Below are 19,786 nucleotides of genomic sequence, written 5' to 3'. Positions count from 1 at the left end.
TGGTCATCTTCCTGAAAATCTCGGAAGGAAGTAGCAGCTGATGGAAGAAGGTCGATCCACAACACGTCAGATATTGTTGAACTTTCTTCCAGTCACGACATTATCATATCGACGGAAGACAATTCATCTTGAACATAAAGCCCGGTTCACACTATAGCATTCCAATGCGTGCGAATGCATACGTCGGTGGTGGTGGTGGTGATGTTGAAAGGACTCGCCGTTGTCGGCCTCACACAGGTGGGCATCGTCACGACTGTCGCCCTGGGGGAAAGTGCGTCCTGGGCAGAATGCATACGCGCGTTGGTTGTCATGGTAAAGTAACCAACCTGCGCGTCGCTCCGCGTATCACAGGCCATCATAGACATTCATAGGCCACGCTCCAGGTAGAATGTCAACGCATGCGCACGCAGCCGCACACACGCATAGGAGCGCAATTGTGTGAACCAGGCTTAACCCGCCGAACAACACACAGACACGAGAGAAAACGGAAAACACCAGCTTGCATTTTCTCCCGCGTTTCCTGTGTTGTTCGGCGTCTTATATTCGAGATAAATTTCACCAACTACTCCGGGTAACATCTCAATACGGCCGAAGTCTCATTACGGCGAAAGTATCATTGCGGTCGATAATCCTTTAATCCCAAAGTGTCTCTCGTTACGCCCAAAATCTCATTACGGCCAAAGGTGCTTCATTACGGCCGAAAGGAAAAAAATCCTACTCCGTCCTCGGATGGAAGACCCCGGACTGAAGTGTTATCCCTACAAGACGAAGCGCCAGTCACCAGCTGAAGCTATCCGCCCGAATCTTTGAATTGCTCTCTGGGCTGTCAGTAAACGCCGCTACAAAACACGTCAATTCAATTCTGCTTGCTATGTTTCTCTCTTGCGCTGTCTCCCCTCTTACCCAATGACAGACAGATCAACACTCTTTATACGTTGAGAGGGTCCCATACACGTTGCGGCTCCCCGCCCTCAGACGTTGCGCAGCGTTAATTCTCGATCCTCGTCTCATAATAGGAGAACAGAGGGGACAATGTGAAGCCGAGCGAGTCGACTTAATGAGAGTTAATAACCTTTAGCGGGAGAGAGAAAAAAAAACAGTCCCCTTTTAGAAAGGAAAACCACGAACGAATACCAAACTAGCTAAACTGGAAGATAAAGCGCCATGTGGGTATCGACAAAGAGCCAGCACGGGGTGCGCAAAAGATAGCTGCCATAATCGTAAATAGATCCTTCTTCGGTGATGTGATATACGTATGGTACAAAAAGTTAGTTACACGAAAACACGTCTCGAGAACGATAGAGTGTTGGAAATTAGAACCCAAGCACGCCTTGACGATATATGAGATACGACCGCAAAAAAAAATAAAACAAAAATGAAAATATCCTCGCCGAGAAGTTTGCAGGACCATCCGGTAACGGCAGTGAGCAGAAAGAAGGGGTCCATGCAGTTTGAGAATTGAGAGATATGTCGTGACAGTGCTAGAAGAGCGTGTTGATTATACTGAAACCCTTTTTATTTTACTTTTGTTCTTTGCTTTTTTTTTTTTTTCAATAGCAAGCCGACATGCCGTTTGGGTGACCTTTCCTCCCTTTTTTTTTCTCTCTGTTCTACTAAATATATCCCCCACCCCCACCTCCCGTTGAAAGGAGGCGGAGAAAGTCAATAACGTGCTACACAGAGACATCTCGTCGTTGTCTTTCGTCGTGTCCTTTGAACGTGTTTCAATGAAACCAACACGCTCTTATATAGTGCTATCCTTCAGCACGTGCCATGAGGATACTCAAATCTGCAGCAATAATTTGCAGGGCTTTAGATTTAAAAGAAAACAGCTTTTCTATTACTGGGCCTTTGAAGCAACGAAGTAAGTTCCCAGCTGCGTCGCGATACAACTGCCTATTACGCGTAACCTCACAGTATTAATGTCCGAAACATATACTGTTCAGGAGGAGAGTTCATTCCTCCATATACAATTGTCTCGCTTTCGCCTTGAGACAGACGGCATGACGAATGGATCTGTGTGAGACGACACTTGACAGCCTCACTCAATCTCCGAGCGTTGACTACAAGCAGTCGAGTGCGCTGCACAACATTAATGCAGTGACCGCCTCTGTGCTCGTATTGTCTTTGCGGCAGTTTCTTGTTTTCGTGATCGAACCATGTAAATGGATTTGTCGTTCCTCTTTTTTGAGAAGCCTGATATGGCATCTTGATTTCGCGAAATCTCTAACGGCTTGGAAAAGTTGCGACGCGCCATTATGACCACATATTGTTACAAATAGTGGACGCAGATTGCATTAAAATTCTAAGGCTGGTAAATATTTAATGGAGATTGAGGACGCGGTTCGACTGGAGTTAGACGAAGAAATAGTCTTCCCCGTTCCACCGTCTTCATTCATACATTGTCTTCATTTTTTCTTCGGCAATTTAGGTTCCGCGAGAGATCGTCACTTACAAGAATTTATTTTTACATCTGCGAGAACGATTAGAAACGGGGAACGTTTGTCGGTTATGTCGAATGCGACAGCAGAGATCGAAGTCTTTTACAAACCAAAACACAATGTTATAGGGCGCAGAGACCACACCGGCACTGTAACACAATTCGCAACCCTAATAATTCCCACGTATGCGCAACAGCTTTCTTCTACCAAAAGAAAGTCCCGTCAACCGTCCAACGGGACCCTAGACGACCCCCACGTTTTCGGGGACATACTGCAGCCACCTGCTTACGGACCCGTCTCCCCCACCCAGTTTTTTTTTCTTCTTCGGTTCTTTTTACTATCCTTCGCTGGAACACTCAACGTGCGATGCAAGGTCGCGAGACCTCTCCCCAGCTCCCCTTGAATCGCTGTTCAATGTAGAGCGTTATTCCTTGAGAGAACGGAGCTTAGGCATTCGACGAGAATGTTCCCTGTCCTCCACTTCCGAGCAGCTGCGGCGACAACGCTCCTGGCATCAATGGTGGAACGCAGAGCAGGAGAGGGAAAAAAATAGATGTAATACGCGCCTCGAGTGCGAACACTTACTGGACCAGGTACAACATTCACGAAACTGAACCGTCTGTTCATTTGCACTAGCACAAGCACCCGCGTATGCTGATGTGGCGGTGACATGGTGATGGTACGCGGAACTGGCCATCCTAATTGCTAACGCACAGCGAAAACTAACAAGACGCGTCCAGTTACGTGTTCCGATTCACGTATGCACTTTGTTCTTAGATTTCCTAAGCGATGCTTCGAAATTGGTATAGCGTTTCCGGGTATTACAGAAATTCCGACGCCACACAAATAATGCAACATGTTTTTGCATATTCTGCAATCGCAAGCCTTTAGACAGTCCCGAAAAAAATGTCAAGGCCTACTTTCCGATTTTTCCCATTTTTGCGCGACTGCAGTGTGTGGCACACTGCACCTACAAATACCAAACTGATATAATCGGAAAGCACATTTCACGACAAATAAAATGATATACTTCTCATCAGAAACTTTCCAACAGACGCTACGCAGAACGTACCTGAATACAACGTTGAAGTGCACGACCGACCAAGTTTACCTTTTTTTTTTTTTTAACGTAAAGATATAATTTCGTAGGGCATATTTGTACACCTCTGTCCACTGTCATATGTGGACAACAATGAAAAAAACCACAAAGGTTTCTGTCGGGCGTCGCGTCTCCGCCAGGAACGACCAAACTTCGGAAAAACGAAAAGTGCGATAAAAGCGAATTCCACCTGCATGACTTCACGCTTAATTTTTTTTTCTCGGTAACGGATGGACAAAGAGACTTGAAACAAACGGCTTCTTCACCTAGAGATATCGGCCAACAACAAATAATTCCTGAAGCAAAATCTTGGACCACGTCCGGACCAGCCTGCCTGGTTTAACGTGGAATCACCCAGTAGCGTATCCTCCAGAAAAATACTATTTCGGGAGGGGTTCAACGGGGACTTCACATGGGGGAGAGGATTTCACCCTCGTTTTCCCTCTCCCATATGCACTTCCAAAGGTACGATTTCGAGCAACGGGCACATCCAGAAAAATAATTTCTGACAGCACTTGCAGAAAAACAAACATAAGGCATGATATTACAACGAGCTTGTACATATCGACCAGCGGTTAAACACGTCCGTACGCGTATGATAATATTCTCATCTAAAATCCGTGTTCCTATACTCCACTGTCAATGGCAAGGTAAGCGTCGTGCAATACCGGCGCATAGGGTCCCTCGAGTGAACGGGAAATAGGCAAGAATGTAACGTAAGCGTCGTTACTCACGCATGATAATGCTGGGTGAGTTCGAAACCACGTGAAACTCATGCGTCGTGCCGGCCATCCACAGCAATTCAATGAGCTGGAACCTCGAGTTGCTGGCCATCAATCACAGCCTCAGCAGCTACTCCAGAGTTGGTCGTGCGAACACGTGCAAGCTGCATCACCACTTAGAGTGATTCCGCCGCTAGCACGTTCAATTCGCTTCTTCCTTATTAACGGCGAATGGCTTCACGTCAATAAAACAAAGATTCGCTTTGGTCTCATTCCCATGTGCTCGGGACGCCAATGAGAAGGGAGAGGGCACTGTTTGCCGTGATTGGACAGCTCTCACAGCTTAGGTCGCGCAACCAATCCGGGTCAACTGAAGAATAAATCACGTGACACCAGAACACGGCCCAACAGAATAAGTCACCATCTATTTTGGCAGAATCTGATGTCTGATGACGACGAAATATGGCCCAAAAAGTCGTTTGTTACAATCCTACCCACGGCATCTGACGGTTCGAAGTCACTCCGACGTCAAATATGACATTGCCGTTAACGCTGAACGCTTGAACTCTTACTGCATTCAATTATGATCATACTTAAGGCATACGTAATGCGTTACAATTAATTTCGGTACTAACGATCAATTACTGTAATTTTGCGAGTAATCGATTAGTTCTGCGAGCAAGTAATTTTTGAAGTCATCTGATCACAATTATTGGTAATATATTACCAAGTACTCAACTGCTTTTCGACTAAAGGCTAATTCATAGAAAAAACCAACCTACCGCCTTTCCTATCTGCTCTGTCCACCTCAATACGGGGAGGTTCCGCGCATGCGAATTTTCAGTGCCCTGGGACTATCCACTTTAATCTCTTCCTACCGCAACCTATATACTGTATCTCATGCCCCATGCTACAGTCACGATTTATCTGTCGTTGTTGTTATAGACAAGCATCGTAACCGTGTTCTTTGTAAGGTGAGTTTAAACCAGTGGTTCTCAACTTTGTTTTCTCCATACACCCCTTCTGGCGTTCATCAAAGCGTTACCCCCCCCCCCCCAAGTTAACGTTAACACGCATAAAATTTGCAGGATTTTACTGCTTCTTCTCGTTTCTTGAAAGTACTGTTTCTTGCGAGCGACCTCCATTCTTAGATAACCCTTCCCGCACCCAGGAGCCACCATGACATACCATCAAGGCGTTCCTAGCGGGACAGATGTCCTGTGAATGATACGTAGAGTGCGCGCTAGGGCCGGTTGCACGCTAATGTTACATGATGTCATCCCCCCCCCCCCCGTGACATTCCTAAATTCACCCCCAGGGGGAATTCCCCACTGGTTGAGAACCCCTGATTTAAACAATACTCATGTCATTTAACATGCAGTGCAATAACATTCACCAGGAATACAACTCACAGCAAATGATACATGATTGATTAATAGAGCACTCAGGTAGCATTCTCTTTTCGAACCAGGGGGCTTAATCGTTTCACACGTTCAACTTAACGGCACGAGACAGCTGAACGGTTCTTTCAGGCTAACGAGACGAGCAACTTTATCGATGCTTTGCTGTAGTCACAATCTGTGCTCCTCGTGAAGCTTCTTCTTTGTGGTTATTGTGCACGTTGCAAGAGCTCACGTGTTGTGATGTCACCGCCCTGAGTGAAGAGCAGGCTGGCAGCGAGGCTGCATCTTCTCCGACCAATAGGACCGTTTCATTTGTTCCGATAGCTCGCATTCGCGTGCTCTCATACATGCTCGTTGCGTTCCAATGTTCGTTCCCATGCTCGTTCATCATCTTTTTCTTTCCGTCGCATTATATGGCTCGCCAGTCGTGTGAAAATAATGAACAAACATGTACGTCACTGTAAGGATAATCGTCGAGCAATACGCAAAAAAACTGTAAATCATTTTCCAGCCCTGACAATGGTGTCGGGTGAGAATGGTCTTAAGTATGATACGCAGTTTATGCAGTTTAGTCACCTTTTCGGTTGCGAAGCTCTGTGACGAGGGCGCAACTCAGCCAGCGAATAGCTAGCGCATTGTCAGCGTGGGCTACATTTTCCGATCAGCATCGATCCTTTCTCTTTGTGATTAGTGAGCCGTAGCTAACCACAAACTGACAGATTTTCACATTCATCGTCACTTTATGTATTAGTTGTTCTTCACTGCCTCGCAAGGTGGTAACTTATATGACCCTTGACTTACACTTGACGGACCCAGCTTTTGGAGGTGGGGGTGGGGTTAACATTGGGTAAGCGAACGAACTGCACGCCTGGACTGGCGGCAAGTTGCTCGGGTTTACCTCAATATGGGTGACGAAAACTTTGCTCACCGTGAGGGACGAGCTGTGAACGTGTCTTGTTTTTCTTCTTTTTTTTACCGCATCCTAAACCAAGTTGTCCTACAACACTGTAATCAACAACAAGGTTTTGATTGCTTATTCGTCCACGCTTGGGTAATTTATTTCGGTTTTTATTGGTAATCTTTAGCCTTCAGCACAGTGTTGTCACTTTGTAACGTTCTTTGTAATTGTATTCCATAGTTTCGTTGTATGTGTCACTGAACACCGCAATTATATATTCACCAATTATCATCATCAGCACAATTATTATCGTCATCGATCATTCGTCCACATTAAAAACCACGTGCATATAATAGTTCGACATGTGTGAGTCTAACTGCTTTATTGTCTGTCCTTTTAACGAGCTTCAACAATACAATTATGGTTTAGAGGCAATGCGTAGTAAGTTACGCTGAAAGGAGGGCTGGATTTCGGCGAAGTACCTTTCAAGGAATTTGAGAGCGGGAGTGGACTGTTACCGCGAACAGACAAAGCGCCTTAATTTGGTACACGTCAGTACCGCAATCGACACTCATCACGTCATTCTCTGTACGTGTGTATATTTCCTGCATTAAAGGAGCATGGAAGTGACCCCAAAAATATTTTTAGTTTTTCGCTGCAACGTCTTCTACAACAGATAAAATGAGCTCCTGCGAAAGAACGATGAGCGCAGGTAACCCAGATAGCACGCGCAAGGCTCTGTTCCGCACACGTTTAAAGAACGCTCTCCACATCCGAAGAGCGCCGAAGCGAAGCCGAAGACGGCCTGACGTATCACGGGCTACGGCACGTGACCAGTGACGTCCAACGGCACAGCTGAAACATGTAGAAGCGGCGCGCGAGCCGAGATGAAAAAACTAAGAAAAAAAGGTACCGAGCAGCTTCTACGTCCCGCGGGGCTCGTGTCTCTCGCTCGCGACTGCTGTTCTTCGACTGTCTTTTCTAAATTTTATTGCGCAGTGACAATACGCCGCAGATCGGAAATATTTTGTATGGTGACTCCTTGTGAACAGCTTCACAAATGAAGCAGGATTTCGAGTCATGTTAAAGGTCACTTCCATGCTCCTTTAATGCGCATCTTACTTGACTAGTGCCCCGTACTTTTTGCTATTTATCATGGGACTCGTCACTTACTGTTGCGCACGCACAGTGTCTCTGCCGTCGATTCCAGCCTCTCACGGAGGTTTCGCACATAACGAATTTTTGGGGTTCAAAGGTTGCGGATACAATGACACTGCCTCGATATCACCACGAACTTTACCGAGTGAATAATTTTGCGTACCGCGCCCATGAATTTTTTTACAAAGAACCAACGTTTCCCTTTTATAGGCAATGGACTACAGCACCAAAATTCCAACGCCGGCATAATACTGTCTCCAACATGGAGCGCACTCAGAAAAAGATGCTAATAATATTGGCAATGTGTCGTTCGTGGGGGCAGCACACGTGTGTTTTACATCCTCATCTTTATCAGCTGAATGCTGAACCAGCCGCGTGTCTCGTGACACTTGTTCTCATTCTCATTACACCTGTGTGAGCATTACCGTAAGCCACGTCTTGCTTCGCCCTTTTCATCGTTGAGGTCTCGCGTGCACACTAACAAAAGAAACATGCCGAAGTCCCACATAACATTTGCCGAGAGAAACGCTCGTATAAACGTTGAGAAAGTTCATCGACAACGTAAGGATACAAGAACACACTGGTGAGTATACTGCTACAATCTGAGTTTCCCCTCTCGAAACGTTAGAATTACGCCTACACCGTGCATTAAGGCTTGAATTCTCACATGCTTCACCCTTACGTCAGTCAAAGAAAGAGTGATTGTCCGAGTGACCTGGCCCTCGTTTGCCTTCTATCGGATGGCCCATCCACACTGCAAGAACCTTTTGATGTGGCACATGAACCCGAACTGCACATCACTGAACAAAGAGCTCTCGAGCCTCTGCGAAGAGGCTTCGTAAAAGATCCAGTTTTTACGGAAGACGACCGATTTCAATGCTTACGTACCTTTTTGGGTCTCCTCTTACCGTATTTCCCGACGCACGCGCACGCCGCACCGAAAGGACATTGCGAACTGTCATCCAGGTACGCCATGGAAATGCTCGAGCACGACGCACCGGTAACGCTATCTCAGCTCAGGGCAACATTTGCCGAACACGTCCAAGTTCATTGTGTAGTATTCCAATTACAAATGGAGTTTTGCAAACATAACGCTGCTCTCGCTAAGTATTCCAGGGAAGAGGCATGGGCAAAGCCTAGCAACTTCGAGAAATTCATATCCCACGTCATTTGACTTTTTCGCTCATCTCCGAAAGACAACATATGTTTCCGATGGAACTGACATCTGCCTGCCTGCCAAGATCACAAAGATCAAAGATCAACATCGCTCAAACAATTCCCCAAAACGATTCTGCGGACGTAGACCTGTCAAGAAGAAATTTTTGATGCGTGGTTTTCAGTATATTAACTCGCGTCTGACCCCGCACCCTTTTGCATGCATTTAACGCGGAATTTGTTATGAAAATGGAGCTTACGTGAAAAGAGAAAAGATCGTAGAGATTGCCGTAATTGGATCTTATATAGCTGAGATGAATGAGCGCAGACAATTTATATTTCTTCGTTGTTGGCTGAAACAATAGCGTATTGCGAAAGAAACGTGGTATCGTAAACAATAGTTAATACCGTAAAAAATGTGAAGATATATGAAAACGATTTTATAAAACTAATTATGTCCATAGACTACAGTTGCTGCTCGGGAGTGTGCAAGTGATGCTCCAGTGATGCTCCAAAGATCTGTCGACATTGAAATGAAACGTCACATCGTACCTCATGAATCTTCTGCTACCACCACCACCATCATTATCATCATGAGCGTTGTTACAAACGCAGGAGGAAGGCTGATTACATGTGCGAGCTGAAGGCTGTATACCGTAAAAAGTTTTAAAAGCCAGTTTAAGTCACTATTCAAGCACACAGTACTTTGGAGGGTAGCCAAACAAAACAAAACAAAGACGCAAAGAAGAGACAGGAGTTCCTGTAACTGTTATTCTACTAAAATTACAGCTAAAGTGCAACTACGATGTAGCTTAATTCCTTCTTCTTTCAGCACAATGTTACAGCTGCTATAGCTACATCACTCGCACTTGCTTATTTCTAACTTGGCGTAACCGGGCTGCAGAGCCGTCGCGAGGCGAGTTTGCGCCCGGGGCAGGGTAAATCTAAGCGCCCCCCCCCCCCCTCTCTCCCGTTGCCGCCGGAAGCTCTGGAAACAAAGAAAAGAAAACGCTTTTTGGACTGCCCAGATAGTAAATTCAAATTCTCCCATTCCTGCTTTATACTAACTTGCAACTAACTTGCCAGGGCCTGCCGTTCGGCGCCCTCACTGGTGATGGCGCCCGGGGCGGTTGTCCCCTCTCGCACCCCCGTCGCTACGGCTCTGCCTGGCTCTCAAGATATGCTACACCTAACCCGGCGAAATGAATATCACAAGTGCGCGGGAGTGGCAAAAAAATACGTATTTAAAACAGGTCCAAAAAGGCAAAGGTCACCTACATCCCCACACGATTTTATACGACAGCCGTACAATGCGTGTGAGGCGCATGTCTGGAAATGGCGATCACGCGCTTTGCCCAGAACGTCCCTAGTCAGCGAACGCGCTGTGAGGGCAGCCTATTTAGTAACTCGGGCACGCCTACTCACCCCTCTGCGAGAACGGGCCGCTTATATATTCCTCCTTTTTCAAAGCTGCCAGAAGCGGCCGCTGTGGAGTTATGCCTCCGATATCTTGGCTCGGGGCACTGCAACACAGGCAATGTTGCAAGTCCTGTAGCAATACAAGCCTCGCTGTAGGCAAAAGCGGTCCAGACAAAACAACCGGGTATGGAGTGAGTGGGGCGAGTAATGGCCGCCGTTCAGAAGCGACTTTTGTTGGACGCTCGCTGCCAAACAGTTTGGAACAGGCTGAGTGGATACGCCGGAACACCACAGCATATCACACGGAGTATATCTCCAGTTCAAACGACACGCATTGAAGAGAAACATGATGGAAACGTCCGAGATTGATAAGGTGTGTTCTCAAAAATACATCCAGATAACGTCACGTGTGAAGGGTTCGACGGCAAGCATTATGCTCACGTCAGGAGGCTGTTTACATTGGATATCGTGTGTCAGTCCCAGTTAAGAGGCCCCAAATGACTCATTTGGCTTGGATGTGCTCACGTTTTTTTTTCTTCTTCTTCTTTTTGCCCCCTCATTCTGAAAGCAGCGTTGCACTTTAGCTGGACTTTAGCATAGATGCAAAGGTCCATTTGGAGGCTACATTATATGTTAGGAATAGCTGGTTGCGAATAATGTGTGTAGCTTGTGAGAGTATTTCTTCACAAGATGGGGGAATATGTTCAGCGAAAAAGAGATAAACGAAAGTCACAAGATGGATCTCCCCTAATTAATAATTATTATGGATCGCCGTAGGCTGAATGCGCAAGAGGTCAAGCTGATGACGATGAAGACAACAATGATGATTTCTTTTCTTCTTCTTCTTTTCTGCCTCGTGCAATCTTGAATCTTCGACGTTCATTTGTTGAGCGCACACGACCTTTAAAATTCAAGAGCTCGAGCAATCACCCGCTGCCGTGTTAGCATCTTGATGTGTTTATCCAGTGGATAGCATACGACTGCGTCTGAAGGCCAATGCGCGGAGGTTACAAGGAAACCTGTTCGACCCGCAGAGTATACAGGGCGATACAGGGCGGTGTATAGCCGCTTTTCTGAATCCATGTATCCCGTATTTTTTAAAGATTCTCGCACAAACAAACGAAAACGCGTCGGAGTGCTTCTTTGTTCGGCCGCGTAAAGAATGTTAACAGCAGCAGAAGTCATGAAAGACGAAAGCTGACGAGGCCGTAAAAGCGTAACAAGCCCGACAGGCTTATTGTCGTCCAAGGTCCGATCTTCCTTCCCTCCGCGCCTTGCGCAGAACTTGTTTATAGAGGCCGATATGGATCGCACTTTGTAAGGCGACACTCGGAAGAAAAAGAAATTCGTTCACTTTGCGCGCCGCGACCGCTGATCATCTCGAGTGCAACGTGTCGACCGCAGGACTTCTTCGTTGAACAAAACACGACCCTCGACATTCGCTGACAAAAAAGAAAACGAAAGCTGTCTGCTCCTCTAAGATAAATGAATACACGACGGCGCTGGGAACGAGGATTGATAGTGGCTGCTATTAAATGGATAGCTCGCGACGATAAGATGGGACGCGAGGAGGAGCGTCAGTTTTGCGTGTTTCGACATCGGTGTGCGAGGCTACAAAGCCCTCAAGGGTGAGTGGACGTTCTGTGAAGCTACCTGTGTCGATATTGATTTATTTATTTTCAATACTGTTAGTCACAAAGAGGACCGATAGAGAGGGGCTACAAACACTGCTAGTCTCCCCGATACCCAAATTGTGACAATATATGTAGCACGCACAGTCACATAACCATTAATTAACAACAGCAATATAAATATCGACAATCGAAACTGTAAAAGAACCGCCAACTACATCACAACGCCATCTAACAGAGCTTTGAAAACTGTGGTGATGGTACTGAGCGGATAAGATACTGAGTAAAATACGTTGTCGCGGGATCCTGTCGCTATCCAAAGTTTTTTCGAACCCCCTGTGATACCAATGAAGACAACTGCAGTAGATGATTTCCAGGTATTCTTCAGAACAGTGACTGACGCCTCAAAGGTACAGCTGACAGCTCCATGTTTTGAATTCTATTCTAAGTCTGAACGATATCACATATGAACGATAGGGAGAGCATCAGAAAACGTTTTCCAGGGGTAGCGAACCACAGAAATAATCGACGTATAGCTCATGAAATAGCCACTGCACAGCCACATCTTCCTGCACTCGTACAACCAAGCAGGCCATGTCGTACCTTGAGCAGTCGGACTGAGAGCTGTGCAACAGTGCATTTTTGTTTTTCGTCTGCTCTTTGAGAGCACGATAGCGCGTTTTGTAAAGATATTTGCGAGGGAAGTCGAGTCCAAAAACACAGCAGATATCAGATTTTTCAGCTTGTCACACACACACACTGCAGCTGCTGCACACACTGCTGCTTGGCAGCTCCGCTGCCAGCTGCACTGTTTCGTGCAACAATACCTGAACGCTGCTGACTGTTCCTAGAGCTGGCATAACCATCAAGATAATGAACAACACTGCGTCTCGGTGATCACTGGAAATGCTTTGACTTTAGTAGGTTTTCCCTCAATGTCCACGGCGTTTGTGCGAAATGTAAGTTGCAGGTTGAAATGACACACGCAGGGCGCCATAATGTTTTTTAGGTCTTTTTTCTTTTCTTGCGCGTCAGCGTTGCTTGCAAGCCGCATACGGACATGAACATCCAAAGCGCTGGAAACTCGAACGCTTTCACAATGTCAGACATCGCCGAAACACAACAGCATGCCGTACATGACACGCACGTGAAACTTAGTAGCGCAAGCGTATGATACTGACGAGTCACCGCCCCTCTCTCCTCAGGAAATAACACCATCGGCACGCTATAAGCTATAAGGCCAAGTCAGTCTCGTGCTCAAAGAAGCCGCGAGCTATTTGTTGATACTGCGCATACTCGAGCATTTACAAAGCTCCGTTAAACACCCAATGATAATTCTGTTTTTCCAAGGCCGATGTTTGCGCTTGTGTGAGGAGCAGCTGTCGGTGACCCCGTCGACCTTGAAACCACCGTCACGCTAAAATCCACTCATTTTGTGCCAGCGCTCACAGACGGCACGCCACATGTCGCATCACCGTGCTCGCTGTATAGCTCCACGCTTTGCAGGGTCGGAACGTGCGAACACTGGTCACACTTGCCTTGTGTGCACGTGTCCATAGATTTTTATAAAATTTCCGTGTTAGCGCCGCGAAGTAACTGTGGCTATGAGCGGCGTACAGATGTTGTACAGATGGAGAGAGCACAGAATGAAGGAGTGGGGGACAGGCGGGTTAGTATGCGTCCTGGGCCGACTTCACGCACGTGTCCATAGACGAATTCCCCTCTTTGTCGCGTCTTTCTTTAGATGTCACACAATGAGTCTCTCGATGACTTTTGCCAATGAATCAATAAATAGGGGCCACTGATAACTAGCACAACATAAGTATGTGAGCTTCAACGCAATTTTGAAAATGTCAGTAACCACAACCATCGAAGTTCGTGATCACCAACGTGGCATGTAGAGTGGGTTTTTTCATCGAGTCTTTCCTGTTCACGAACGAGGTGAAATGGAATCGTTTGGTGATGTCCAAGTGAAAGATGCAGGCAACGCAAGGTCCTCATGCACCACAAACGTGGAGCATTGCACTAGCGAATTCAAGACCTGTAACTCTTAGGAGATGTGCTTGTGCGCTTCCTGTAGATGCATGAGATGGCAAAAAAAGGGGGGGGGGCGGGAATATCGATGGTAAACACTAAAAAGCTGGTATAGGTACACAAAGCTATGCAGCCTACCTATGCGCTCATGTGGCCTCCGACCTGATGTACGTCGAAATAAAGTGATCGAAATCTCTGGTGTAAAATAAACTATACTGTAAATGAATGCTATCTGACTCTAAAATGCACAGTCGCGCACGGGAACCTGCCAACGGCGAACTTAGACAGCTGGACATAGAAATGCAAACACCAAACGTGGACTAACCTAATAATAAACTAACCAACGCGCCGCTCCGTCGTGTCCGCACTGCTAGGCCTGACGTCCGCTAAAATGTGGCTTTCGTTCGCTAAAACGATTTGGACAGACATCGAAAACCCGTGAATTTGAGTGGTTAAATAGTGATTGTTTTCAAAAACGGCATACCACCTTACGAAGCAAACGAGCATTCTCCTTGATTTTTCTTGGTCAATTTCTCACTAATTTTGCGACTAGTCTAATCAGTCAACGATACAAATTTCAAGCTCGGGTATTTCGCAACCGGGAATATCGAAGTCCTCCCTCCCTGACGCTCCACGATTGTCTTGATTGCGTCCTATGAACGTGCCTCGTCCCATGTAAACTTATTTTTATCTAACGCATGCTCCAATTTAATGCACCTCACGCGTGTCCAACACAAAGGCCACTCTATTTCTTTAAGATAATCGTAAAAGTGGGGAAACGAAACTTCGTGACAAAAGTTCGCGTGTTGTCGCGAAAAAGCTACAACCAAGTTTTTCTTATTTTCTTTTTACGTGTTTTCGCGCAAAACACTGGCTATACACATGTACATTGTGTCGGTCGCAGCAGGCTGAGATTATGAAAAATCACACAGCACTTCTCGTATCCATTACCGCCCTCGCCCTTCTTTCATCTCTCTCTTCCCGTAACAAATAGCAACACAAGATCGCCCAATGTCTTCGAACAAAAATACGGCGGCATCACCCGCGTTACCTGCTGGGCGGCTTTTAAAAAAATGAAACACAAGGGGAAAGTCTCGACACTGACACACATTTTCAAGGGGAAGGCGAACAAAGGCCACCTCACAACCGAGGTGGAACTGCCTTCTCACTAGCGGGGGAAGCACCCTTATTCCGGCTTCCATTTGACAGGTGCATAGGGGATGATGAAAGCGGGGCAAACGGGATTATGTGTAGTGAGCAGTTCATAACCGCGGCTGGCGAACCCCAACAGCAGCAGTGATATGCACGGTTCTTGTTAATAATGCGGAAGTGTGTAGTGAATTCAAGGATTTATTATGGTCCTGATAAGTGGCTGAGCACTTTACACGTTCAAGGCAAGACCAGGGCAAGGGCAGCGACGCTACTATCGGCCGGTATCGCATCTATAATGACTCCGCAGAGGTCAGATGCGTATCGCACGCTAACACCAACGTGTCGGTTCAGTTGGATACGAGAGGCGCCAAAGCCACTGGCCAGTGCCCTTGGTTTCTAAAGTGTTCAGATCGGTGTGAGGGAGAAAAACAACCAAGGTCATTGAGCCTTCGCGGTTTTGCAATTCATTTGCAATGTAATCGTTCAGGGACTTAGTCACCCCCCCCCCCCATTTTTTTTTATCATCATTGTTCACGGCTCAATAAGATTTATCAACGGCGCCACTGCCCTGTGCAGAAACGCGTGTGAGGTATGCTATGAAATCCAAGAAAGCACACCGACGCTCAAATTTCAACGTTCACGTTGTTGCAGAAGGCGACGTGAACTGCAGCTGAAAGGGTCTCATTATCCTATCGTATCTCCGTGGAGGGATACGTGAAAGAAACCGCCACCACAACCACAAATACACAAACAAGATAAAGAAACAAGAATATTGTGATGTGATAGAGGAAGAAAAAAAGGGGGACTTAAGCCACGATGAAGACAGACTAGGCAAGAATTGCCCTGTGCCATAAAACCAAAATAAGCAAACTGGAGTTGCCCTCATTCACCATCTCCATCACTTCAACCATCACATTCTCCGCCCAGATTGTCATCGTCATGTCATAGTATAGGTAGTTCACCATAGTAGAGGTCCTGGCCAATCTTCCTTGTGGCTAATGGCCATTCTCCATGGGAAGAAGAAGACAGACTGGGGGTCAGACAAGTACGTATCTTAAGTATTGTACTTAAAATACTGTATTATAAATACTTTTCTCGGTATTAGTTATTTTTTCCGATGAGAATCTTGTCCTCTATCTAAAATACTTTTTCCGGTATTTTCTACTCAATACTTTAATTACGTTGTCTATCGTCATGGCACTGCTGCCCGGTTGTCGCAGCCTTTCACGGTTTTTGTTTGTTTGTGTTTGTTTTCCCTCTCTGGTTACGGTAAACTTCTTGTCCATTTTGTCTGAGTGATATCAGGACACCGTCCGGCAGGGTTGATCTAGGTAGGGGGGCCGCCTATACATTCTCAGGTGACCTGAGTACGATATCGAGATATCGACAAGCAGCCGCCTCTTCTTGCTTGTCGATAACTCGATACCGTAATTTGAACGAATTTTCCAGACGGAAACAACCCAAGCAGCACAACGTACTGAAAGTCAAGTGCAATAGGGGTGGACGGGTAGTTGGAAGGCCTTGAACAGACTCCTGAAGCTGAAGAACATTGATAAGACACACACCGTCCACCCCTATTGCACTCGACTTTCAGTACATTGTGCTAATTGGGAACCTTTTAATGCAGTCCCAACTGTGCTTACCAAGGAAGAATGTTCTGCCAGCTGAGAAAATTCGAGAAGTATCTTAAATGTATCTTTATATATGAAGTATTTTTGAAGTATTTGTTACTATATTTTAAATACCTTTGTTTACAAGTCCTTTAAGCTGTATTTAAATTCCGATCAGCACACAGTATCTGGTTATTTTTCTTACATGATATACTTTTGTGCAGTATTTCGTACATGTCTGTGGGGGGAGGATCTCGATATTCCCGGTTGCGAAATTCACGTTCTCAAGACAAGGATATGATGATGGGAATTGATGTTCTGAGGCTGAAACACATAGAAAGGACAAATACATACAAAGTTGTTGATGATGGCAAAAAAAATAAATAAATAACGAGGGAAATCAAGGAGAATGATCGATTGCTTCGTAGGACGATAACCCGTGTTTAAAAAAAGGGTATCACTATTTAACCACTCAAATCACGTTTTTTTTTTATGTCTGTCCAAGTCTTTTTAGCGAACGAAAGCCACCTTTTAGCGTCTGTTAGGCTTAACAGGGCGGGCATCACGGAACAGCACGTTGGTTAGTTGTTATTATTTAGTCCAAGTTCGGTGTTTGCATTTGTATGTCCAGATTAGCCCAAGTTCGCTGTTAGCAGTTTCCCGTTGGCGACTGTGCATTTTATAGTCAGAAAACATTTATTTACGGTAGTTTATTTTGCAACGGGAATTTCGATCAATGCAGCGCTGAGGACCCAGGAGCTTTACAAGGTAAAATGTCCAAGCGTCCAGAACAACAGTATTCATCGCATTGTCTGGTTTGCTTTTTGTAGGAATATTTACACGACCGTCTGACACGTTGGGTGTAATCAAATCTAAAGCGAACAAGGAGGTGAAATGTACTCGCACGATGGCTTCAGGCATCGCCCAATGCCAACGGGCCGAAAATATGTTCTTGATGAAGGCATGCGTGTGATTATAGGCTCGTTTTTGCCAATGCACGATGTAAGCAGCACGCAGCCGTCCAAGTTTTCTTCGTCCAGTATCCTTCTCAATGGCCTCCGATGAAACGAAGATAATTGCGGCGGTCATGATTTCGCAGAACCACTCGAACGCGCGGAGATCGCATACTACCATCTTCTCGAATCTGCCTGCTATCATCCTTAGATAGGCAGTGATAAACACGAGTGTTGTCTATTTTCATTTCCTGTGTTCACACCACTCAGAGCATGCAGTGTAGCCCTTTCTCGTTTGGGCTGGTTGCGACGGGTACAGCACGTGATCGTCTTCACGCGACATGCCATTATCAGACAGGGAGTATAGGATGTACTACCGACAGGTGCTCCTGAAAACTTACCGGTGTGATAAGGGAGCGACAATGGGAACGACAAACAATAGAGGAAGACTTACCTTAGGCACTTTGTTCTTTCGCGCCGACATGCTCTTGAGACACGTTTGTGCTGGATAAGGCTCGGAGGCGTTGTAATCAGAGTAGAATTCTAGATCCATCTTCCGGTTGCTGAAAGCACAAGGTGAATGAGAATTACCATAGATAACAGGCATCCTACTAGCTATAGCCGTCAAATAGGTAATAGAAAGTCAAAGAAATGGAGACGTAGGTCGCGCCCGTGTGACCAGCTGCTCTGTGATGCATTCGTTCGTCAGAGCACTGAGAACTGAGCGTCGAGCGGTTGTGTGTCTACCTGTCTATCTTCTTCCGTGTCTTATAGCTCCAGTACTTTTTTTTATAATGCGAGCAGTGATCTCGTCTTAAAACATGACTCTCTGTTGGAATATTTTTGTTTGCCTATTGCTTTTGCGCGCGCGATTGGTTTTAGGACTGGTTCACCAATACAAAGCTACCAACGGCAAAAACAACCCATGACGCAACCTATAGTACATCACCGCCGCGTATTCTATGTGCCATCGATATAGCACTATCGGTAGCGCTGGTGATGTATTTTCGAGAGCAGTACAGATAGCAAGACAGATGTTGCAAATGTATGTAAAACCCCGAGACTAGGGAACACGAAGGGACAGACACAACACGAAGTCTAGTCTCGAGTTTTTACATTATGCATCATCTTCACCAGCTCGCTTGCTTCCTAGCCATTTTTTCCTTGCAAAATAGTTATGGAAAGCTCTCGGTAGATGGTACAGTGTAATGCGAAGGACATCATAAGCATATATGCCCGTTAGTTCACTGCGCTGCGACCGTTCTGAACTTCCTGTCGTTTCATTTGAATGAATTGGATCCTTTATTTTACACTGTTACATTCCATATTGTCTGCATCAAGCGGAAGCGTTGACACCTGAAATTCCGTTAAATATTTTTCTCGTGTTCCACAGTGGACAGTGTCCGGTTATACAGAACACGTAAAAGATAATTTTGCAAATCAGTTGCTCACTTAAAGCCGTCCGTATGCGTACTTGTCCTCTTGGTTTCCGTCGTGTCAAACTTAAAAAGACGGTTTTTAAGTGCATTGTTATACTAATAGTTAGTAATTCTGAATTTTTATTTTCTGTTTCCAGCAGGTAGGTGTCGAACAGGCGACGGGTAATTCCTCCTAACCCACTCTACACATACCTCCATGTAGAAGACTTTTTTTATGATCACCCACTTCAGTCGCTTTATCCTAACGCGGTGCAACTTCACACGCTGCTGCTTACAAGCTATACGACAGCACGGTCATATTCTAGTTCAATAAGTGGACTTAGGGCCCACTTCCTTAGATGTACCTTCATGCCTGGGCAAGCGCAGGCGCTTCGAAAGAACTTGGAAGATATGACCTCTCCTCCTGCCCCCTTCGATAAGGAGCCCTGGAAGTAGCAGGTAGATGGCGCATTTGTTACCTTTGTATATCGCTTGCCACGCAGATTCATGAAGTCGGCACGTTTATCCCCCCCCCCACACACACACACACACGCTGTCTGACAGTCAAGAGAGATTTGCCGGAATCGCTGAAGTCTTGTTTTTGCAAAGAACTTCAACGATGAATGTCAGCGTAGCAGGCACGCCAAAAATAAGTATATAATCAATAAATACACGATTAATAATAAGTAAGTA

The 19,786-nt window shown here is 45.9% G+C and overlaps 1 protein-coding gene and 1 long non-coding RNA gene across 5 annotated transcripts in view; one reads left to right on the top strand and one right to left on the bottom strand.

The window, feature by feature from the left end:
• Positions 1 to 19,786, bottom strand: part of LOC135385939 (ETS-like protein pointed) — a 100,810-nt gene that overhangs the window by 72,665 nt on the left and 8,359 nt on the right. For all 4 annotated transcript variants that reach the window (XM_064615575.1, XM_064615573.1, XM_064615574.1 and 1 more), the window contains exon 2: positions 18,130 to 18,238. In XM_064615575.1, the coding sequence (XP_064471645.1) occupies positions 18,130 to 18,228 (99 nt within the window). In that variant the 5' untranslated portion in view covers positions 18,229 to 18,238. The remainder of the gene's footprint in view (positions 1 to 18,129; positions 18,239 to 19,786) is intronic.
• LOC135385941 (uncharacterized) overlaps positions 11,882 to 19,786 on the top strand; it is a 206,655-nt gene continuing 198,750 nt past the window's right edge. The window contains exon 1 of the long non-coding RNA XR_010420538.1: positions 11,882 to 11,923. This is a non-coding gene — a long non-coding RNA (uncharacterized LOC135385941). The remainder of the gene's footprint in view (positions 11,924 to 19,786) is intronic.

Source organism: Ornithodoros turicata, chromosome 2 (assembly GCF_037126465.1).
Source record: "Ornithodoros turicata isolate Travis chromosome 2, ASM3712646v1, whole genome shotgun sequence".
NCBI lineage: Eukaryota > Metazoa > Arthropoda > Arachnida > Ixodida > Argasidae > Ornithodoros > Ornithodoros turicata.
Note: the sequence above shows the minus strand (reverse complement) of the source record. Positions and strands in the feature narration are given on the sequence as shown.